General features: G+C 38.3%; 1 protein-coding gene across 1 annotated transcript in view; it reads right to left on the reverse strand.

Moving 5' to 3' along the window:
* Positions 1–18,267, reverse strand: part of CUBN (cubilin) — a 248,376-nt gene extending 230,109 nt beyond the window's left edge. Inside the window, 10 exon segments of the mRNA XM_023533142.1 lie at positions 1,249–1,344; positions 2,236–2,367; positions 4,675–4,837; positions 5,807–5,933; positions 12,629–12,732; positions 13,397–13,498; positions 15,793–15,831; positions 16,322–16,414; positions 17,347–17,476; positions 17,865–18,267. Coding sequence (XP_023388910.1) covers positions 1,249–1,344; positions 2,236–2,367; positions 4,675–4,837; positions 5,807–5,933; positions 12,629–12,732; positions 13,397–13,498; positions 15,793–15,831; positions 16,322–16,414; positions 17,347–17,476; positions 17,865–17,977 — 1,099 coding nt within the window. The 5' untranslated portion in view covers positions 17,978–18,267.
* Between the last annotated feature and the right edge of the window lie 228 nt (positions 18,268–18,495).

Here is an 18,495-nt window from a genome sequence, read left to right on the forward strand (position 1 = left end):
ATATATATAAACATGTCACGTATATGCATATATGACATATATATGCATATACGTGACACGTTTATAGGAATAAAAGTGGTATTTCAAAATAGCAAGAGATACGATACATTATTCAATAAATGGAGTTGGGGCTAGCCACCCATTTGGACAAAAATATTAAGTTAGATCTCTATTTGATATTATAGATAAAAATACATTCTAAAAAGGTCAAAGATCGTAATGTTTAAAATAAATGAAAATATAAAAGAAAGTATACTTGACTATTTTTAAAGAGTTTGGTAGGGAAGGCCTAACTCTAAGGGGAGAAATCCTAAAAGATTTACCTTTTTGACTACATAAAAATTTAAACTTCTAAATAGAAAATACCACCACAAAATTAAAAATAAAAACAACATGTCAGGAAAAATACATGAGAAATATAAGACAGATAATGAAATAATGTCCTCAGTACATAATAAAATTTTACAAATCAGTAAGAAAGCAGATGAACACAGGACATGAACAAATAGAAAAAAATGGCCAGTAAATATGTGAAAAGTGTTCATTATTAATTATTAGTAATCAAAAACAATATTGGTTTAGTTACAATTAAAATAATGGGAAGGCAATTTTTGCCAATAAAATTGACTAAAATGAAAAACAACAACAGTATCATCTAGTATTGTCAATGGAGCGGGGTAAATGTATATTTTCATACACTGTTGGTGAGTATATAAATTGATACATTTTTGAGAGAAAATTTAGCAATATGTATTTTTTTAAATTATAGGTGAAGCCTCTTTTACACAGCATTGCAGACACTATTGGTTATCACCCTAGATACATTTTCCCCTTTCCTCTTATTTTAATTAGGGGTATGTGCACCTGAAATAAAGACTATATTTATTTGTCTCCCTTGAAGCCAGGGTTAGCCACCAAGGTCAGTCCTGGCCAATGGCACAGAAATAAAAGTGTCCTTAAAAGAAGTGCAGCTGTCCTCCCTTGTCTTCTCCTTCATGTTTTTTGAAATATAATTATGAATTAATTAGCTGGCTTAATTAACTTGGGAAATAATTGCTAAATTAGAGAAGATCATAAGAGAACATAGTCTATTGCATTAAAAAATAATCCCAATGTACAGTTTTATAACATGAATTAATTTTTGGTTTGAATATCAAAATAAGAATTTTGAAGATAGAGAATTTTGTTTCTAGAAAATCAATTTGTTGTTTAAACTACCCAAACCCAGAGGGAGAGAGGAGTCATTACCTAGCGCTGAGGAGCATGACGCGTGCGGGTGGCAGCCTCCGTTATTGACAGAGCAGATGTCTATAAGTGTGCACACTCTTCCATTGCCCTGGTACCCTAGTCACAGCAAGAACAGGAGCATGACAAATGATGTTAAGAACATGCAAGAAGAATCTCAATCTGAGAATCAAATATCATGAACCAGACCAACCAGAGATTGTCTATCATCAAACAGAAAACGTAAACGTACAGAGTGTCATAAACAGAATTCCATAATTAAGAAAAAGGACAACGAGAATCAGGAATCTGATTTCGGAAACAATGATCTGGGTTGTTTTTGATGACAAAATTAAAAAACGAAAATAAAAAGCTATATGAAACTACTGTTAGACTTAGGAAGTGCTGACGCTAAAAGAGTTGACTTTTTTTTTTTTAATCACAGTGATGTGATTATCTTAGAGCCAAATTATTGTAGAAGTCCAAAGTACTGTTGTTTTATGTTAATAAAACATATACGGTTTCAGTTTCTCACTTAGAACTCCCCGAACTTCTTGGGTAGTAAGTCAATTTAGATTAGAGAATAGCAGTAATAACTTCTTTCCAAAAGAGAAGGAAAACTAACATGGATTATAAGTCTACTATCATGCCTGTTATTTAGTAAACTATATATGTAAAACATCTCATGAGTGCATCATATTAATAAATTATTTGTGGAAACAATGGAGCTGTAGGTATGATCCACAGAGAAAATTTTCAAATTCTACATTATCTTGGCAGGCTATTTGACAGTTTGTAAAGGCTTGTTGCATTCCATTGATTATCAAAACTTTAAAAATTTATTTCTTATAATATAGCTGTATAAAGTGTCCTGAATCCATAAGTTAAGTAAAACTTTCTGCACTATTAGGTTTATCTCCTTATATAGAAGTCATATTTAAAATGGAGCACAAGATCCTGTTTTCAAATGTATGTTTTGCCTGTAATGGAATCAGGAAATTAGTGCAGCACCTGGTGGACAGGACTGGCAGTGGTAAGATCCAGGTGTATTCACACACTCAACAGGCGGGGCCACAGAACAACTGCCATTATTTATCTTACATTCATCGATATCTTGGCAATCATATCCATTTCCTTGCCAGCCTAGAAAAATAAGAAATGAAAAGTTAGCTCTCTAGACAAGTCAACAAAGAAGTGCATAGTCAAAAACATAAAAAAACCTGCTTAACTATAAGGAATACTAGATTAAAATGAGATATATCCTACCAACTGGACTGGTAAAAATCGTTTTAAAGTCTTTGAATCAAATTCTGGCAAAGAGGTGGACCTATGGGGTACTTTTCTGTGTGGTTAGTCAGAAGTTAAATAAACAAAAGCTATTTGGAAAGAAATTTAGCAGTATTCATTAAATTTCTTAAAATATATACCTTTTGACTAACAATTCCACTTCTTAAAACTAATTCTATAAAGATAAAACTGCCAATGTTTAAAGATGTAGGTGAGCAGATGTCCACTGCAGCATTGCTTAGTGGAGGAAAAAAAAATCTCAATGGTCAGTAGGGGCAGAGCCGAATGTATGACGACTCATCTATAAAACTGAATGCTAAAAACTAGTTCTAATAACATGTACACACATATTGATTTCAGAATAATATTCAGAATATGATCCCAATTGGGAAAGAATTTTTTAAAAACCTGCATATATGTCTGTGTATTTGTATCCGCAGAGGAAAAGGTAGAAGAGAGAGAACAGGTTAACAGCAGTCTCATTGGGAGAAGGAGATTAAAGATGAAGAAAGAGACAGTCATTTTATTTAAACATTTGTTTTATTCAATTATTACAAGTTTTATTACTGATAATTCAAATGATAAAATTATAAGAATGTTTAAAACTTTGTAAATCCTTTAAGATATTTATTCTCTCTGATGTAAGTAGAGTACCCTTCTAAAAATCTAAAGAAAAGTATCCTATTTGTGGTTGAAGAAATGAGTTTACAGAAAAAAGCTGGAAGGAAATATTCTCAAATATTAATGGTGGTCCTTTGAGTGATAAAACTATGGGTATTTTTTTTCATATTTTTGTAGTTTCTTTAAATTTTATAAGCAGCATATATTACTTTGATATTCAGGAAAAAATATGATAATTAACAGGAAAACAAAAAGCTTTTGCTCCTCTTCTTCTCTCTAGCAATAAAAAGAGGAATGTAAGAACACATGGCTCTTTCTATAATCTAAATAAGTTTTTTCTAATTTCTAGTTTTTAAAGATGGTCAGTGGCAAATAACTTTCAAGAATGCGATTATTTGCAAAGTTTGCTTGCTCCTGAGAACTAAAGGAGAAAAAGTCTACTACATGTTTTTCAATTTCCTTCTAGTTGTATAAGAGCTAAATGTATAACACGAAGAATTTACTAAAACAAAAGTCACTAAATGAAGCAATCAGTGGGTGGGGCTCCTTGGTGATCCAAGGTTAGTCTTCAGTAGCTCAGCTCAGAGCCAGACAGTCCTGGGTTTGAATCCTGACTGCTGAAAAGCCTGGGCAAGTCATTTACCTTCTCTAAGCTTTAAGATCTTATATTTTCAAATGGGAATAATACTAATTCCTATCACTTCCTATTTTTGTTATAGTTGCATGAATTAAAATTGCCTAGCACAACGTCTTAATGGTGTTTCCATAAGAAAACAGCTGCTATGATTATAGTCTCTCTGTGTTCCACTTTCTGAGAACACCCAGGGAGGGCAAAGAGGCCTTGTAAACTTTCCGAGGTCTGATTAATTCTTACCAGTGCACCCAGCACAGCTCTTGGCTCATAGTAGGCACTCTACAAATACACATGAATGGATGATGACAATCTCATATGGTAAGAAATGAAGCTTAGACTCAAATCTAGGCAGTCTCTGAGTTCAGAGTCCATGATTTCAGCAACTCAACATGTGCCCTCCCCTGGAGATTTGGTCTGTGTGGGTCTGTGATGGGGTGGGACATCCCTCCTTATAGCAAGGTCACAGGGTCTTCGAATGATATACACCGGTGAGAACTATTAGACTCTAGTGGAGACACTACGAGGCAAATAATTTGTCCAAGTTTACAAACATCTGGCTGGTATGAAAGGTAGGATTAAAGCATGTGTGTTTTGATCTCAAGTCTGGTCAGTTGGTGGCCATGGAAATAAAATATTTGACCTCACGAACTATGGCTAACCCTGCCCCCAATGTTTGACTCTAGCAGTTTGGGACAAAGCTCCCCATTTCTGTTATTGAATTGTCATAGCAGTAAGATGGTCAGGGGTGGGAGTCAGTGAGACAGGACATGACGCTGGATTGGAATGTCTCTTAAGAACGGTCTTCTTATTCCCTCAGCAGAGGAAAGAAATAGGTTCTGGCACCCAGGCTGGCTGGCCTGCAGAACCCAGCACGGTGCCTCTGGCTGGGTGTGGACATGCCCACGTACCTGTAGGACAGGCCCCACAATAGAAAGAGCCTGGAGTGTTGAAACACTGCACAAGCGGTGAACAAGGTGCAGGCTGGAGGCTGCACTCATCTATGTCCAGTGTACAGGCCGAGCTGTTCTGCGGGGACGTCCACCCAGCATGGCAGATGCAGCTGTACTTGGGCTGGCAGGATGAGAAGAGTGGGAATGAAGACAACCGAGAAAATGAGTACGAAAAGCCTTTGAAAATCTCACCAAGCCCCCAACTGCTTATCCTCTGATGTTCATTTCCATAAGGCCAATTGAGTGGCTTCTCTTTTTGCTCACATATGATTAAGTATTTAGACCAGACCATGCAAAAGAGAAACATCTTTATTTCAGAGTAAAGGAAACCTATAATTTGCCCCAAAGATGCCAGGGAAAGAGCAACAACAATCAAGAACTGTAAGTCAATATAATTAAAGTCAATCAACTCAGCCTGCTATGTTTTTAGAGGGAAAAACACCCATGTAGGCACAGACTTTGGAAAATCAATTCTGTTTGTTTCCGTTTTGAAAGTCTCTCCTTCCCCACCACCCCTCACCCCCCACCATCATTGGAAGGGGAACCATTTTCCATCACGTGGGTAGAAAAAAAATAGAACTAAAAATAAAGACCTAAAGGACTCATGCAAAGCCAAGTTGTAGGGGCTGGGCAACCCTGAGTGCCAGGAGTCAAGGGCCTCAGGACCCAGAGCACAGAGTCACTCAGGGAAGTGGGTTCACAAGTCTGCAGCAGTCACAGGGGCTCAGGAGCCAGAGAAAAAGCCAGACTCCTTAAAACAGCATGTTGCCGACAAGAGCACATCTTTTGTGTTTTCATGTCTTGTCACTTTTAACACTCACAAAGCCAAGAGAAGACCATGGCTCAGAGAGGTTCGTGAAGGAATGATAAAAATACTAGTAATTTATATAATGACATCATAACTTCTAGGTCCAGTTTTCTGCTTATTTACAGACAACTCTCATTTCCTTCCTCGCCTGTGCCCTGCTTAAGGGCAGGAAGTGGTATGCTGTCTGCAGTCTCACAGAGCTATGCTTGTATGCAGTCACACAGGATGCGACTCCGATGGCACTGACTCCCTCCAAGGAGTCACGTTCCGGAAAGGACCCACCTCTCCAGCCTGCACACGGACTAGATCCTCGCAGATGCCATGGACACAGAGGACCTGGGAGCCTGCTTCGCAGTCGTCGTATTTGGAGGCGCACTGGGGGCCATGTGTCTCGGGCGAGCAGTGACAACTGTTGGTTACACAAGAGAACAATATCAGGGCTCGTGTCAGGGTGAGTATCTGTTTCTTAGCATCAATAAAAAAAAAAAATTCCAATTTCAGGTCAATGGCATTCATGTGGAATCATAAACCAGCAAACTAGACTTACTGGCTGAAGTCTCGGAAGAAAATCACTCTGTTTTATTTCAAGAAATGGACTGAGTAAATGTGTTATCTTCTCAAATACAGTGTGAGAAGGGCACAACTTACTATCTGAGCAAGACGATCACTGTAAATTCTTCTGGTATCATGCCATCCAAGAGTACTTTCAAAGGTCAGACAGCTATAAACTTAGAGTTTGTTCAAGATGGTCAAGGGAGAGACTAATGAGTTCACTCATTGTCTGTCCAACTGGACCCACTGATAAATTCCTGACTGTTCTCTAAGGTGATTATATAACACATTGAGCAATGAGATATCCATATCTATGATAATCATTATTATATTACAAAGGGCAATACTTCTATCCATAAGAGATGTAGTTAACATAGTAACATTTCTTTCACAGTCACATTTTAACTCACAAAATGTAATGATTATATAAGACCTAAGCTAGCAGTAGGTGCTTTGTTACAAGATTTCAGTTCAACAATAATCAAATAAGCAAAGTTGTTTTAAAATTTCTTTAAACTTTATATAATTCTTAAAATTGCTGAGTTAGCTTTATATCTGTACTGCATCTTCAAAGGGGATGCAGAAGGTATGAGAATAGCACTTGAGGAAGCGAGAAGGGGTAGAGAGGAGTTACAGAGCCCAATCTTATTTATACACATCAAAACGTAGTTGATGCTGTGGAGAGCCAGACCCAGAGGTCACTATTTGCCTGACTTAGCAACGTTGGACCTCATGTGAGAAACTCGCCATTAGGGCTAAGAGTTGGTGACAAGGAAGGGGGGACCTGCATGACCATGAACCGTGAACTAGTTTCTGAGTGTTCTAGAGAGGGAGTCATCCTACAAGGTAAAGAAGTTCTTTTAAAGACACACATTGAGGCACAATGAACTCAGCTGATGTCCATGGATGAAAATGAACATGTGATTGATAGTGTGGAAAATGAAAATTTGGATGTTTGAGAAGCACCAAGAATCACTGCTCTCAGCAGAGAACTTGGTGTACCCAGGGAGGATCCCAGGAAAAACTGCTGGGGCGGTACCTTTGGGTGGGTCCTATGAAAGAAGAGATCAATAAATGTGGCCAGAGATGAAGAATAAGAATATGGTAAGTACCACTCAGGCATTCACATGGAGAGTTGCCAGGCCTAGCTAATAAAGATAAAGAATATCCAATTAAATTTGAATTTCAGATAAACGAATACTTTTTCGGTACACATATGTCCCATGCGATTTGCAACATGAATATATAATTGTGTAAAAGCTGTTCCATTAAGAATCACATTTCTGAGCATTCCAAGGTTGCCTTTCTCAAGATAAGGTCATAGACTAATAGCAGTAGATGATAAAACTTAAAAAGAAATTCAATTATTCATTCCCTACTGAAAGCTATTTATCTTCCTCTCCTCTCTTTCTTTCCCAATTCCCCCTCTCATATTCTCTTCCCTTTTCCTCTGCACTCTCCCATTCTGACAAAGACTATTCTTTCAAAGAATTTAATTAGATGCTTGGAGATTATAGAACTTTAGACTATTTCATATGTACATTTGAGCAACTGATCCAGGTGGCTCCTTGCTCAAAGTATATTTTACCACTTGCCATTGCCAATTTTTAAAAAATCTTTAAACCAACTATTGCTAACATTCGGAGTCTATCATGTATGAGAGAACTGGGTATTCTGAACCTCATGGGACAAGACTATCCAGGTTTAAATCCTGACTATACCTATCAACTGTTGACCTCACACAATATAACTACTCTTTCTGCCTTTGATTCTTGTAAAGTAATAATGCCAGTCTATAAGCACTATTTTCATCTTGGGATCTAAAGCCATTTTCCTGTAGGAAGTACTCAGGAAATTATATTTATCTTATCACTAAGTGCTTTACTATTGGAAAATAACTTAAGATTTAAGAGGAGATTCTAGTTCATAGACATACAGTTAAATCCTCTCATTTATCTCTCTTTTGCTTCTCCTTTGCTATTGTCACTTGGAGATGAGTAAATTTTAAACCTATACGCTTCTCTAAGCAGCTACACAGTACACTTCCTTCATTTAAGTTTAGATAATGGAATAAGAAGAAAGAGGTGGGGAGGAAGAAGTCAAGTACTCTATGGCTTCCTTTCCATGATCCTTGAAGCCTAGTATTATCCATCTCATATTACTGGCAAGGCTCACATTGCCCAGGGCTGCAGAATTAGTAATTTGCAAATGAATTAAAACCTATGTCCCTGTTACTCCCTCCTGCACCACTGTTTTTCCACATCATATCCCTACATTGAAAAAGGTAAAGCTAGATGAAGACTTTCCCTTGTTATGTGTCTTTTTTTTTTTTTAGCATGACAGTGTTTGTATATAAAATGTATTCTTATAGTATCTAGATATGCCCTTAAAGAAAAAGAGTAATGAATTATATACTTCCCTGCAGAAGTCACTTTTGAAAATCTATTGCCGATTTGGTTCCCGAGGAACAAAACTGTGCTTTTCAGTCTTCAAAATCACTGCAAGTGCACTTGGCAATTGAGAAGAGATCAAATACACTTTCCTAGTCATAGTTTAACTTACTTTAGAGTCCATGGTTCAAAGAGGTAATAAGTTTAATACCTAACTACCATCTGAGCTAAAACCAGATCATTCTCATCCTTTAAGCTCTCCATGATTTAAAATCCACCAGTGATAAGAATGAAGATAAATAAAATGAAACATGCTAATCATAATGTTCCTGGAGGTTAAAAACAAAACAGAAACAGAAACAGAAACAGAAACAAACTATATATTTTTCTCCAGAAAGCCTTCTTGATCTCAGCCTGAAGTACAGATCTCAGCCTGAAGCATATAACATCCATGCATGGCAAGTTTGGATCACCAAGGGCTATCTTAGTGCAAAAGAAGCAGGGGAACAATAACACTCAATTCTTCAGAAGAAAGAGGCAAAAACAGCATTGAAAAGTGGTAAAATATTATCCATGGTAAAATAGTATCCATTTTACCATAAAGTGGTAAAATATTATCCAATTCTTCAGAAGAAAGAGGCAAAAACAGCATTGAAAAGTGGTAAAATATTATCCTTATTTTACCAAAAGTGGTAAAATATTATCCATGAAGCAGCTGAGGGCAAGACCTCCAGCCATAAGATCTCCTCAGTGGAAATGCACAATGGTTTTCCTTGTTCTACTTTCAATCCTCTAAAACATCATTTTAACCAGAAATTTTTCTATGAAATAGGACTTCCAATTAATTAGCATTTACATAGTGCCTTATCTTTCAAAGGTCTTTATAAGTACGAATTGTTTATCCCTTTAAATAAAGACTCTTTTTTTCTTCCTGAGTAAATGGGCTCCCAGGGTCAGAGACCCCAAAAAGAGGCCCCGAAGTCAGAGCAAACTCTGCCCCGCTTTATGGCTCCGTTTCTGCAGCTCCAGATTAGTCAACAGGAGCTCAAGTTTTTGTGGTTTTTTTCCTCAAGTTTAACTTTAGCAAATGTCTATCAAAGTTTCCTGGAGTTACTAGCCTCAGAGAAGCTACTGATGAACAAGGATGTAACGTCATGTAGTTAATGGAACTCAAGAAAGCATCTGATTGCTGTTTCACTGTATACAGACTTGTGTGAAACAAGAATTTAATCTTATACTCATGCACATTTTTCTATGTACTTTTTTCCTTCAAAAGTCTCTATCACAAGCCTGAATTAGAACGTTTACATCGTAGATAATAAAGTGGACTTCATGAGGCTTCCTAAACTATCCCCATATCAAGAGGAAGAAACCAGATTAAATGCTCTGCTCTCTAATGTCCTCCAGCAAATCTATAAAGGACAGAGATTAGAAAACAAAACCATCTCCAGAGTCAGCACAATGAGTTTTTAGGCTTTCTTTTATAGGCGGGTACAAGAGAGAATTCAGCATTGCTCTTAAAAGCTGAATTCATTGTTTAGGAGGCCCCCAAGAGAAAATAAATAAATATTCTCCCTCCACCCTGCCAATTTGTATCTGGACAAAGAACTCTCATCCCTGACATGAAATAGTTATGTTAAAGTTTTTTTTTTTCTTTTTTAATTGTGAGGCTTAATGGGAAAATATAATGTGCTGGGGGGGAAAAGATTTTGCCTCAGTCTATGGCTCTCATCCCACTTGCACATCTTTGACACTCTGTTGGTTTGCAAGACTCTGGAAGACAGTGATGATAAAGAAAGACCAGAGTGAGATCTAATTTGCAGGACATTTCTGGAGATCAGGAAGGCAATAAAGCATTAGCGCTAGGAGTTGGGACATTTGCTACCAATATCTCCAAGCAACAATTCTCCATGATAAATGTTCATAAACAGAAATCAGAGATAATGCTTTCAAGAGAATGAAAGATGAGGTACACATTCTAGACCTAGCCCAAGCGTGAATGTTTATAAAAGCAGGAATGGGGTGGAGGGGTCATTTAAGTGAGAAACAAAGTCCTGAGAGCAAAGGCTCTTTAATAACATAATACTTAATTTAAGTTAGAGATGGTTAATTTTGGTTTTGCACAATGATGAACTCATGGATATATTTACCAGAAGTTTCAATGAGTTAAGCTTACAACTTAGAATGAGCAAAAATGTTTTAAGATTAGATCAAAAGAACAGTTAAATGAAAAAGAGAAGGATAGTGACTGCTTTTTGAGGAAACAGTGTGTTAACGGATGACAAGAAAATAGAAAACAAAATTACTGTACTTATTATTGCTGGAAAGAACAGAATGAATATTGTTACAGGAAATGGAAGGATGAGATGACAGAGACAGCAGTAAGAGAACAAGTAACGGCCCTTAACTCCACGAGATTACGCCCCAGAGTGCTGGAAGGCTGTTCACACCATAATAAAACCAATTTCTTTATCTTTTAATAATCACAGACTACAAGAGACCAACTGAAATATGGGGAAAGACAATGTCCGGAGATTTTTTAGAAAGTGATTTTAAGAAACTATACAGAAGTAAGTTTGACATCGACCTGCCATAAAATTTTAGACTTGATTATTTAAAAAGATAATGTGTTGAGCAGCATAACTTTAATGACCAGTATTTCTAGAGTCTGATGGGAACCTGGATGTGTCATGATGCCTGACAATGCTTAGTGAGGGGAGGGCAGTTTTCCTGGAGAGGGAGGCGCCTGAGCTGAGCAGGAGAATGCTGTAGACAAGCCACCCTGCAGAGACAGTCACAGAAGACAGGGCTGCGTGATGACCGTGGTTGGTACGGGACCTTGTACCTAACTGAAGGCAGTGCAAGTTAAATATTTGGAAAAAAAAAATCCTCAGTTTAATTTCTGATCTTTTTATGGTCAACATTTTACTGAGCACCTGAATGGAGATATCCTTGTTAAGTCGGTTAGCTCACTCATGTGTTAAATGAGTACAGCAGTGGCTCACTACGGTGGTGAGGGGCCCCTGTCGACAGAAGAATGACCAAACCTCTAAAGAATTTTTATAATAATTTATTTGGACCAAAGAGGCTATGCCTGGAAGAGAGATGTCAACGGACCAAGAAAAATGGTCTTGAAAATAGTAGTTTACAGTTTCTTTTAAGCCCTTGAAATTGAGGAGGAAAAGCAAGGAAGATTACCCGAAGGCGGAAGAAAGCAAGGCAGAGATCAGATCACAGGAGAGTGAAGATTATGTGCTCCTTTAGGGTGGTCAGTATTAGGAGGGGTGTGAATGGTGGCTATTTCAAAGGTGTGTTAACCTAGATGCACAGGCAACAATGGATGGGGCTTGCTTAAAGCAAAGACAAGCCCTGCACTAAAGAAGTCACATGCCTGGGGTGAGACTGCCCACTTGGGAATTTATGATCAGATCACCCTGTGAGGTTGTTTTCCATAGAACCCCTGTTCGTCCACATTCTCTTCTGTTTAAAGCGGCGGCTTCAGTGCTCTGACTCTTAGGAACCCTTCAGACTCGTCTTGCACCAGGCCACCCTTATGCTCTATGCCAGCCAATGGCCTTATCCAGTTCCCCAGGGCCTCTACAGAAAGGATTTTTTGTGGGGTGAGAGTGGAGGATGCACAAGCTTTTCTTAATCTAAGTAAATAGCTATGTATACTTGAAAGTAGAGTCACATTTTTCCCCACAGAGTATCTAATTTTGCTGCTAATACAGATAGTTAATCTTGGATACTCTTAACTGTAGGACATTTTAGTCCTTCAAAAACATACCCATACACACACACACACACACACACACACACACACACACATACATACACACACACATATATATGTGTATATATATATAATATATTTAAAATATATTTTTTAAAAATATACATTTAAAGATAAGCAAAAGTGCCCATCAATTTTGAATTAAAGCTTTCAGAGACTTTACATGTTTTCGTTCAACCCTCTGGCAGCTCCTGACTTTGGCAATGGGAAGAACTTTTCTGCTGATCCTCCAGCCACAGCCCAAGAATGAGACATGCAGACCCAACCTGAACAGAAGCAGAGCCACCATAGCCAATCCACAGACCCATGAGTATGAAAAATAAATGCTTGTTGTTTAAAAAAAAAAGAGAGAGAAAAAGAAAAAGTTACCTGTAATTCCCCGGTGTATTTATACACGTGGCTCTATTCTGGCAGCCGAAGGGTGTTCCTGTGTAAATCTCACATTCGTTAACATCAACTGAGCACAGAGGACCCTGTGTTCACATGAAGGACAAAGTCAGGTGCCACAGGTCACAGAGGCATCGGGGGCCAATGTTCATATGAGATGTTTAAGAATTCACACACGGACAGTAACGAAGTCCTCGGTCAAGGCAAAGATAACAATACTAACACTAACGTCAATCTCCAGTTATCCTTCCTCTGGAACTCAGACTGCCTAATACAGCCGAAAAGCTCTTCGTGAGAAAACACCAGTTACACAAGGAGAAGCCTACGAATTCTCATTTCGCTATGGTGCTGTGCCTGAGAACATTCGACAAGTTTTTGTTAATGCAATGTCCAGAACATCTTCTCCATGAATAGAAAAGAGCAAGAAAATTTACATGGCTATGTCAAGATCCATTTAGTACTTCCAGTGGTGAACAATCTAAATTTACGCTAACCGAAATATCAGGCATGCTCTTCCATATAGTTATCCAATGACGTGAACCCTTCCTTAAGATTGCTTTGCATTTAGTGGGTTATATAATCATGCCTGTCATTGTTCGGGTTTTGGCATATGTGGTATAATCCATTCTGATTTGGAAGACCACATAATCCTAGAAACTTTGGCTGGAAAATTAAAAATGTCTGAATGGTTCCAAGGAAACCACAGATGCTGACTCACCATCATTTTTAACCAAAAACCAAGTGACTCACCTTCCACTGTGAGGGACAGACACAAAAAAAGGAGTCATAAAGATTGAGGCAGGTTCCACCATTTTGGCAGGGATTGCTGCTGCAAACCTTCTTGTCCAATGTCTGAAACAAACACAGGACAGTTGGCAAGACAATCGTGCTTGAGGCACACAGCAATGAAAGATGTGTTTCAGCTCAGGTGTGTATGAAACACTGCATTTTACTCCCAGTCAACTCAGGGTCTTCCTCTAGAGTTTAAATCATTTACTTAAAATTCTTCTTCAAATCCACTCTCTTGTAAAAAAATAAAGTGTTTCATACTATCAGTTCTATTCATATTCCTTCACTATTTACATGAGTTTAACCATGGATGGGATGAAGCATGAGAAGATTCTCGCTCTATTCTTTGGAAAAGCATCACTCACCAGAGAATAATATATTGGTTGACAAGAGTAAAGATTTCAGGTATAGGAACAATAACGGACACTCCTATTATACTAAGAAAATAAAACGGAAATTCCAGTTCTTTTGCTGCTTTTCTCGTCTTTGGTACCTACAGATAAGCATTTGAAATCTGATCATCTTTTGCTGTCACCCCTCCTCCATGGGTTAAGATGACTGAACTCTTTTCATCCAAGTCTCTTTGTCTGAAATGGGACCAGCTTAGATACGCCCTCCACTCCCATATTCACATGACTGCTTTCAGACCAGATTCACAGACAGACTTGCCTTTGTCTATACAACCTGGAGAATCTTACTATATGTCAGCTACCAGTTCCTATTTTGTAAGATTTGTAATGCCTTTGGGAGCAGAGAAAACTTCTTTAGAGAGGACAAGTGATTGGGCAAGGAAAGCTATTCTATTAATTTCACATGATCATAATCTAATTGTCTGTTTTAAAAATTAAAATAAGAGCCAGTTATTCACTTTTTTTTAACATTCAGCAACTCACAAAGAAAATCAGGTCTGTTCCCTTCATTTTACAGATGAACCTGAGAACCAGAGGATAGCCAACTGTCTCAGCACCATTTATCACAAAGCCCATTCTCTCTCCACCTTTGTCATAAGTCAGGGAACCGTACATGTGGGGGTCTCTTCTGGACTCTGTTTTCTCCGGTTATTCTATTTGTCTATCTTTGTGCCAATACCATAGTTAGCCTTGTTCATCAAAGGACACTCTGAAGAAAGTTAACCACGATCTCATTAAAAGTTTTTCTGGTATACAAAAGCAACTCTATCTGGGGATTAAAAACACAAAAGCCTCTGGGTGGGGGGTGAGGGGGTCAACAGGAAATGGAACCAGTAAGCTAGTCAGGAGGAAGACAATAAAAAACAGTGGAGACTGCAATGCCCAGAGAGCACTTGCCCTATCCAAAGGCATCAAGGCACTTAGCACAAATATCATTAAAAATTCTCCCTGGGAGATGGTGGGAGGGAGGACAGTCTGATCTGATTTTGACCACAGCCCCTAGTTCCTGGCATTTGGTAGGGATAACGAAGCATTCTAGAGGCATGAAAACTCCAGTGCTGTGTCTTGCCCCACAGGTGGATAGACGCCTTGCTCATTTTCATTGACTCAAAGACACCCTTAAAAAGCCAGGACAAAGAGAGCAATGAATTATCAAAGTCAGGAAAAGGAACACATAAACCAGTTTGCCAAATTTAAAACACCAAAAGTAGAAAACAATGCTTGAAGCATAATCAAAACAGATCAAGAATATTAGGGCAGAGATTCTTAACCTGGAATTCCCTATCTCGTGTTCAAAACTGTAGGTATAGGGACATTCTGTGCATTTCTCTGGATAAAGGTTATGGCTTCCAGGAAAGTCTTAAAAATGCCAGCTATCTACAAAAAAGGTAAGAAGTCTAAAATTATAAGGACTAGTTTACAATCATGGAGTAAAATTATAAAAGATATGCTCTAAGAAACTGTTTAAATTTAATTACCAGCAAATGTACTTTTTAAAAAATTTGAAATATTTTGTGATAACTCAGACTTCTGAATTTAATGTTGGAGATAATATGTGGCCTTTCAAAGTCCTCGATGCCAGAGTCAGCAAGCTGGGTGGTGACAAGCTGACCGGGCACAGCACGCTTAAGCCCGCCATAACACCACTAACGGGTGACAGAACAAGAGGAAGGACACGTGGACTGCTGAACTCAGAGTCAGAGGCGTCAGGAGTCCCATGACTCACACGCCCAGTGACCTTGGGCCAGTCACTTCCCCACTCTGAGACTCAGGTTCTTCATCAGCATCCTGGGACGCATAAACTGTGATGAGAATTAAACTACGGGGAAAATCAAAGTCCTTGATATTGATCGGCCATCCACCTTAAAATAAGAATACCAGCTCCACCAAAAATTCTCATGTGCTATCAGTGAAAGATGTTGGCTATTCAGTAGTTATGAGACTTACCTGCTGTAAGCTCTGAAATTGTCTCTCAAGATCCACAAACTAGAAATGGGGAGGAAAAAGCATAAAAAATTAGCTGGTTCAAAGGCATTTCATATATGTTATCCCCTTGCAGGCTTCCCTAATACCCTCTGCTGGGGACTCATTTTATCTGTTTGTTCCTTCTTTTATTGCTGCACCCCTCCTCATTCCTCTCCTTCAAGATTTTTTTTTTTAAGCATTTTTTAAAGTACAACCCAATGCATTCATTGATTCTGGGGATTTTTATAAATGATAAGGATTCACCCAGTTCACCAATAAGAAGGCTGTTATCAGAACATGAGCAAGTTCTTGCCACTGCGTTTCCAGTCTCCTGCCCATCGCCACCTCCACGTCCTCTATTAGAGCTGTGTCATTTAGCCAAAAGGTCCATACTGACAGCGCTAAATTTCTACAGAGGGTGCAAAGTTGGTCTATCTCCTACAAAATGATTACTCAAGGAGCTGAATTAAGGAGAACTCGTTTGCTCTAATACTGTGGATGCCAGACTTACCTTGGAATGGAGCTGATGGATTTGACTAGAAATATTTTGAGGCAGACTAATTGTGCTTTTTAAATCTGTAATATCATCTTTGTTTTTCTGGATCTAATTTTAAAAAGAAGAAGAAGAAGGAAGAGGAGGAGAAAAAGAAAGAGAAGGAGAATGTTAGTGAAAAAATTATGTCATCATAAAATTTTAAAATGTGAGTCTTTTTCTATTTTAAGCACTAAGATCTTGCCTATTATTATAAAAACCAAAACAGTGCCATATATAATAAACATCGGACTAAAAAAGCCATGGTATAAATAATTCCATTTACCTTTTTCAGTGACAATTTACCAAGGTACTTTCCATTTGAATTTTTTCCCTATAATAACAGTTTTGAGTGCTTGTTAAAGGCTTGGCTGGGAATCAGACTGTTCGAGTTTTAAATCTTGGCTCAGCCACTCTTTGTGTGTCCTTGGGCAGATTCCAGAAGTGCTGCAGGGTTCTTTCACTTCCCTTGCACACAGGAGGGTAATTGAGCCAACCTCATGCGGTAGCAGTGAGGGTTAGATGAGATAACACATGCAAAGTGCTGAGCGCCGTGAACAGCCCACATAGTAAGCCCTAAATAAAGACAGCTTCCATGCTATGGCTTATATACCAGCACGAGCCAGCAGATAATGAGCACTGAAAACACTCAGCAAGGCAGGAGAATAATTGAACAATTCTGTTCTGTAGCAAAAGTGAACTGGTCACATCTATTCCTTTCTCTGGCCCCCCTCCTTTCCTGATCCCCCTGTGGAAGAGTCCCAGTACTACTCTCTGTACCTTCTAACTAAAGCACATAAGCCTGCACAATGAACCACCTCCTACGAGCGGTACTCCCTCTACCCATCATTAACCCTAGAGCATTGTTCTTTACAAGGGCTTGTGATATCTCTAATTATGTTTCTTGGGCTAAAGATTCAAGGTACAGACTTAAATAGACTTGTTCAATTAAGCAACCATATATGGATATACAAAATTACTTCAATATATTGTCAATGCATTACCTGATGTAAACATTCACCAACGTCTTCATCATTTAATTTAATTTTTCCTAGGGATCCAGTTCTAAATTCAATGTTTTGAGCAGACCCAGTAAGAAACACTAAATTTCCTCTCTCTGTAGCCATTCGCGGTCTATATAATTTAAACCAGAGAATGCATCAGTAATTAGCACACATGATTTTTAAATCCAAAGAACGAAGTTTCTCACCGAATAACTATAGATTTCATACACCTCCACCTTGTGCCAGCTCAACCAAATTCTCCCTATTCACCTGCCATTTCTTTCTCTGCAAACTTCCTAGAGATAGTAATTGCATACTTGCCTTATTGCAAAATGATAAATGAATAATTTGTGTATAAGAAGATAATTCCACATGTCAGTCCAAATGTTCTTCCCTATTTGTTTTTAACATCATTATTTCCCTCAAAAAACACTGCACCTTTGCTTATCTGGCTATTTCTAAAAATGGACAAGGAGCTACCAGAGCCCGTCAGTGGAACTAGTCCACTGTCTACTTACTGCTGGGGGTCACTATTTCTTTTTTGTCTCTGCAGCTCCAGTCTTCCAGCTTCACCATCTGATTCAGCAAATGGCAATAAAATAACCAGACTCCAAAGAAAAAGTGAAGACATCTTCCCCACCAGCCCTCCTGGGCTGTCAGTTGAGAGGCCACCACTTCGACCAGCCGAGTGTAAGAGTTTGGAGAAAGTAAACCAGGCAAATGTACTTTGACCTGTGGAATGCCTGCAAGTTTTTTGTTCTTTCTTTCTTTCCTTAGAAGGCTAAGTTATTTTTTCTTCCTGAGAGATGTAAATGATCTTAGATCTTCGATACTCTTCAACTTGTGAGAGGTCAAAATCTACCTTTAAGTAATGTACAACTTAACCATTATCTGTTTGACCTTTGAGATGGTAACAAACTGCTTTGGAAATACCCACTAAAACAATCCTTGCTTAAGAAGTAAACACCTTTCAAAAGATGGTACTGGGAAGACTGGATAGCCACATGCAAAAGAATGAGGTTGGACCCTTACTCTACACCATGCATAAAAATTAACTCAAAATGAATCAGATAGCTAAATATAAGAGCTAAAACTATTAACACTCTTAGAAGGAAACATAGGGGGAGAGCTTTATGACACCGTATTTCC

The sequence above is a fragment of the Pteropus vampyrus genome, unplaced genomic scaffold, assembly GCF_000151845.1.
Source record: "Pteropus vampyrus isolate Shadow unplaced genomic scaffold, Pvam_2.0 Scaffold96, whole genome shotgun sequence".
NCBI lineage: Eukaryota > Metazoa > Chordata > Mammalia > Chiroptera > Pteropodidae > Pteropus > Pteropus vampyrus.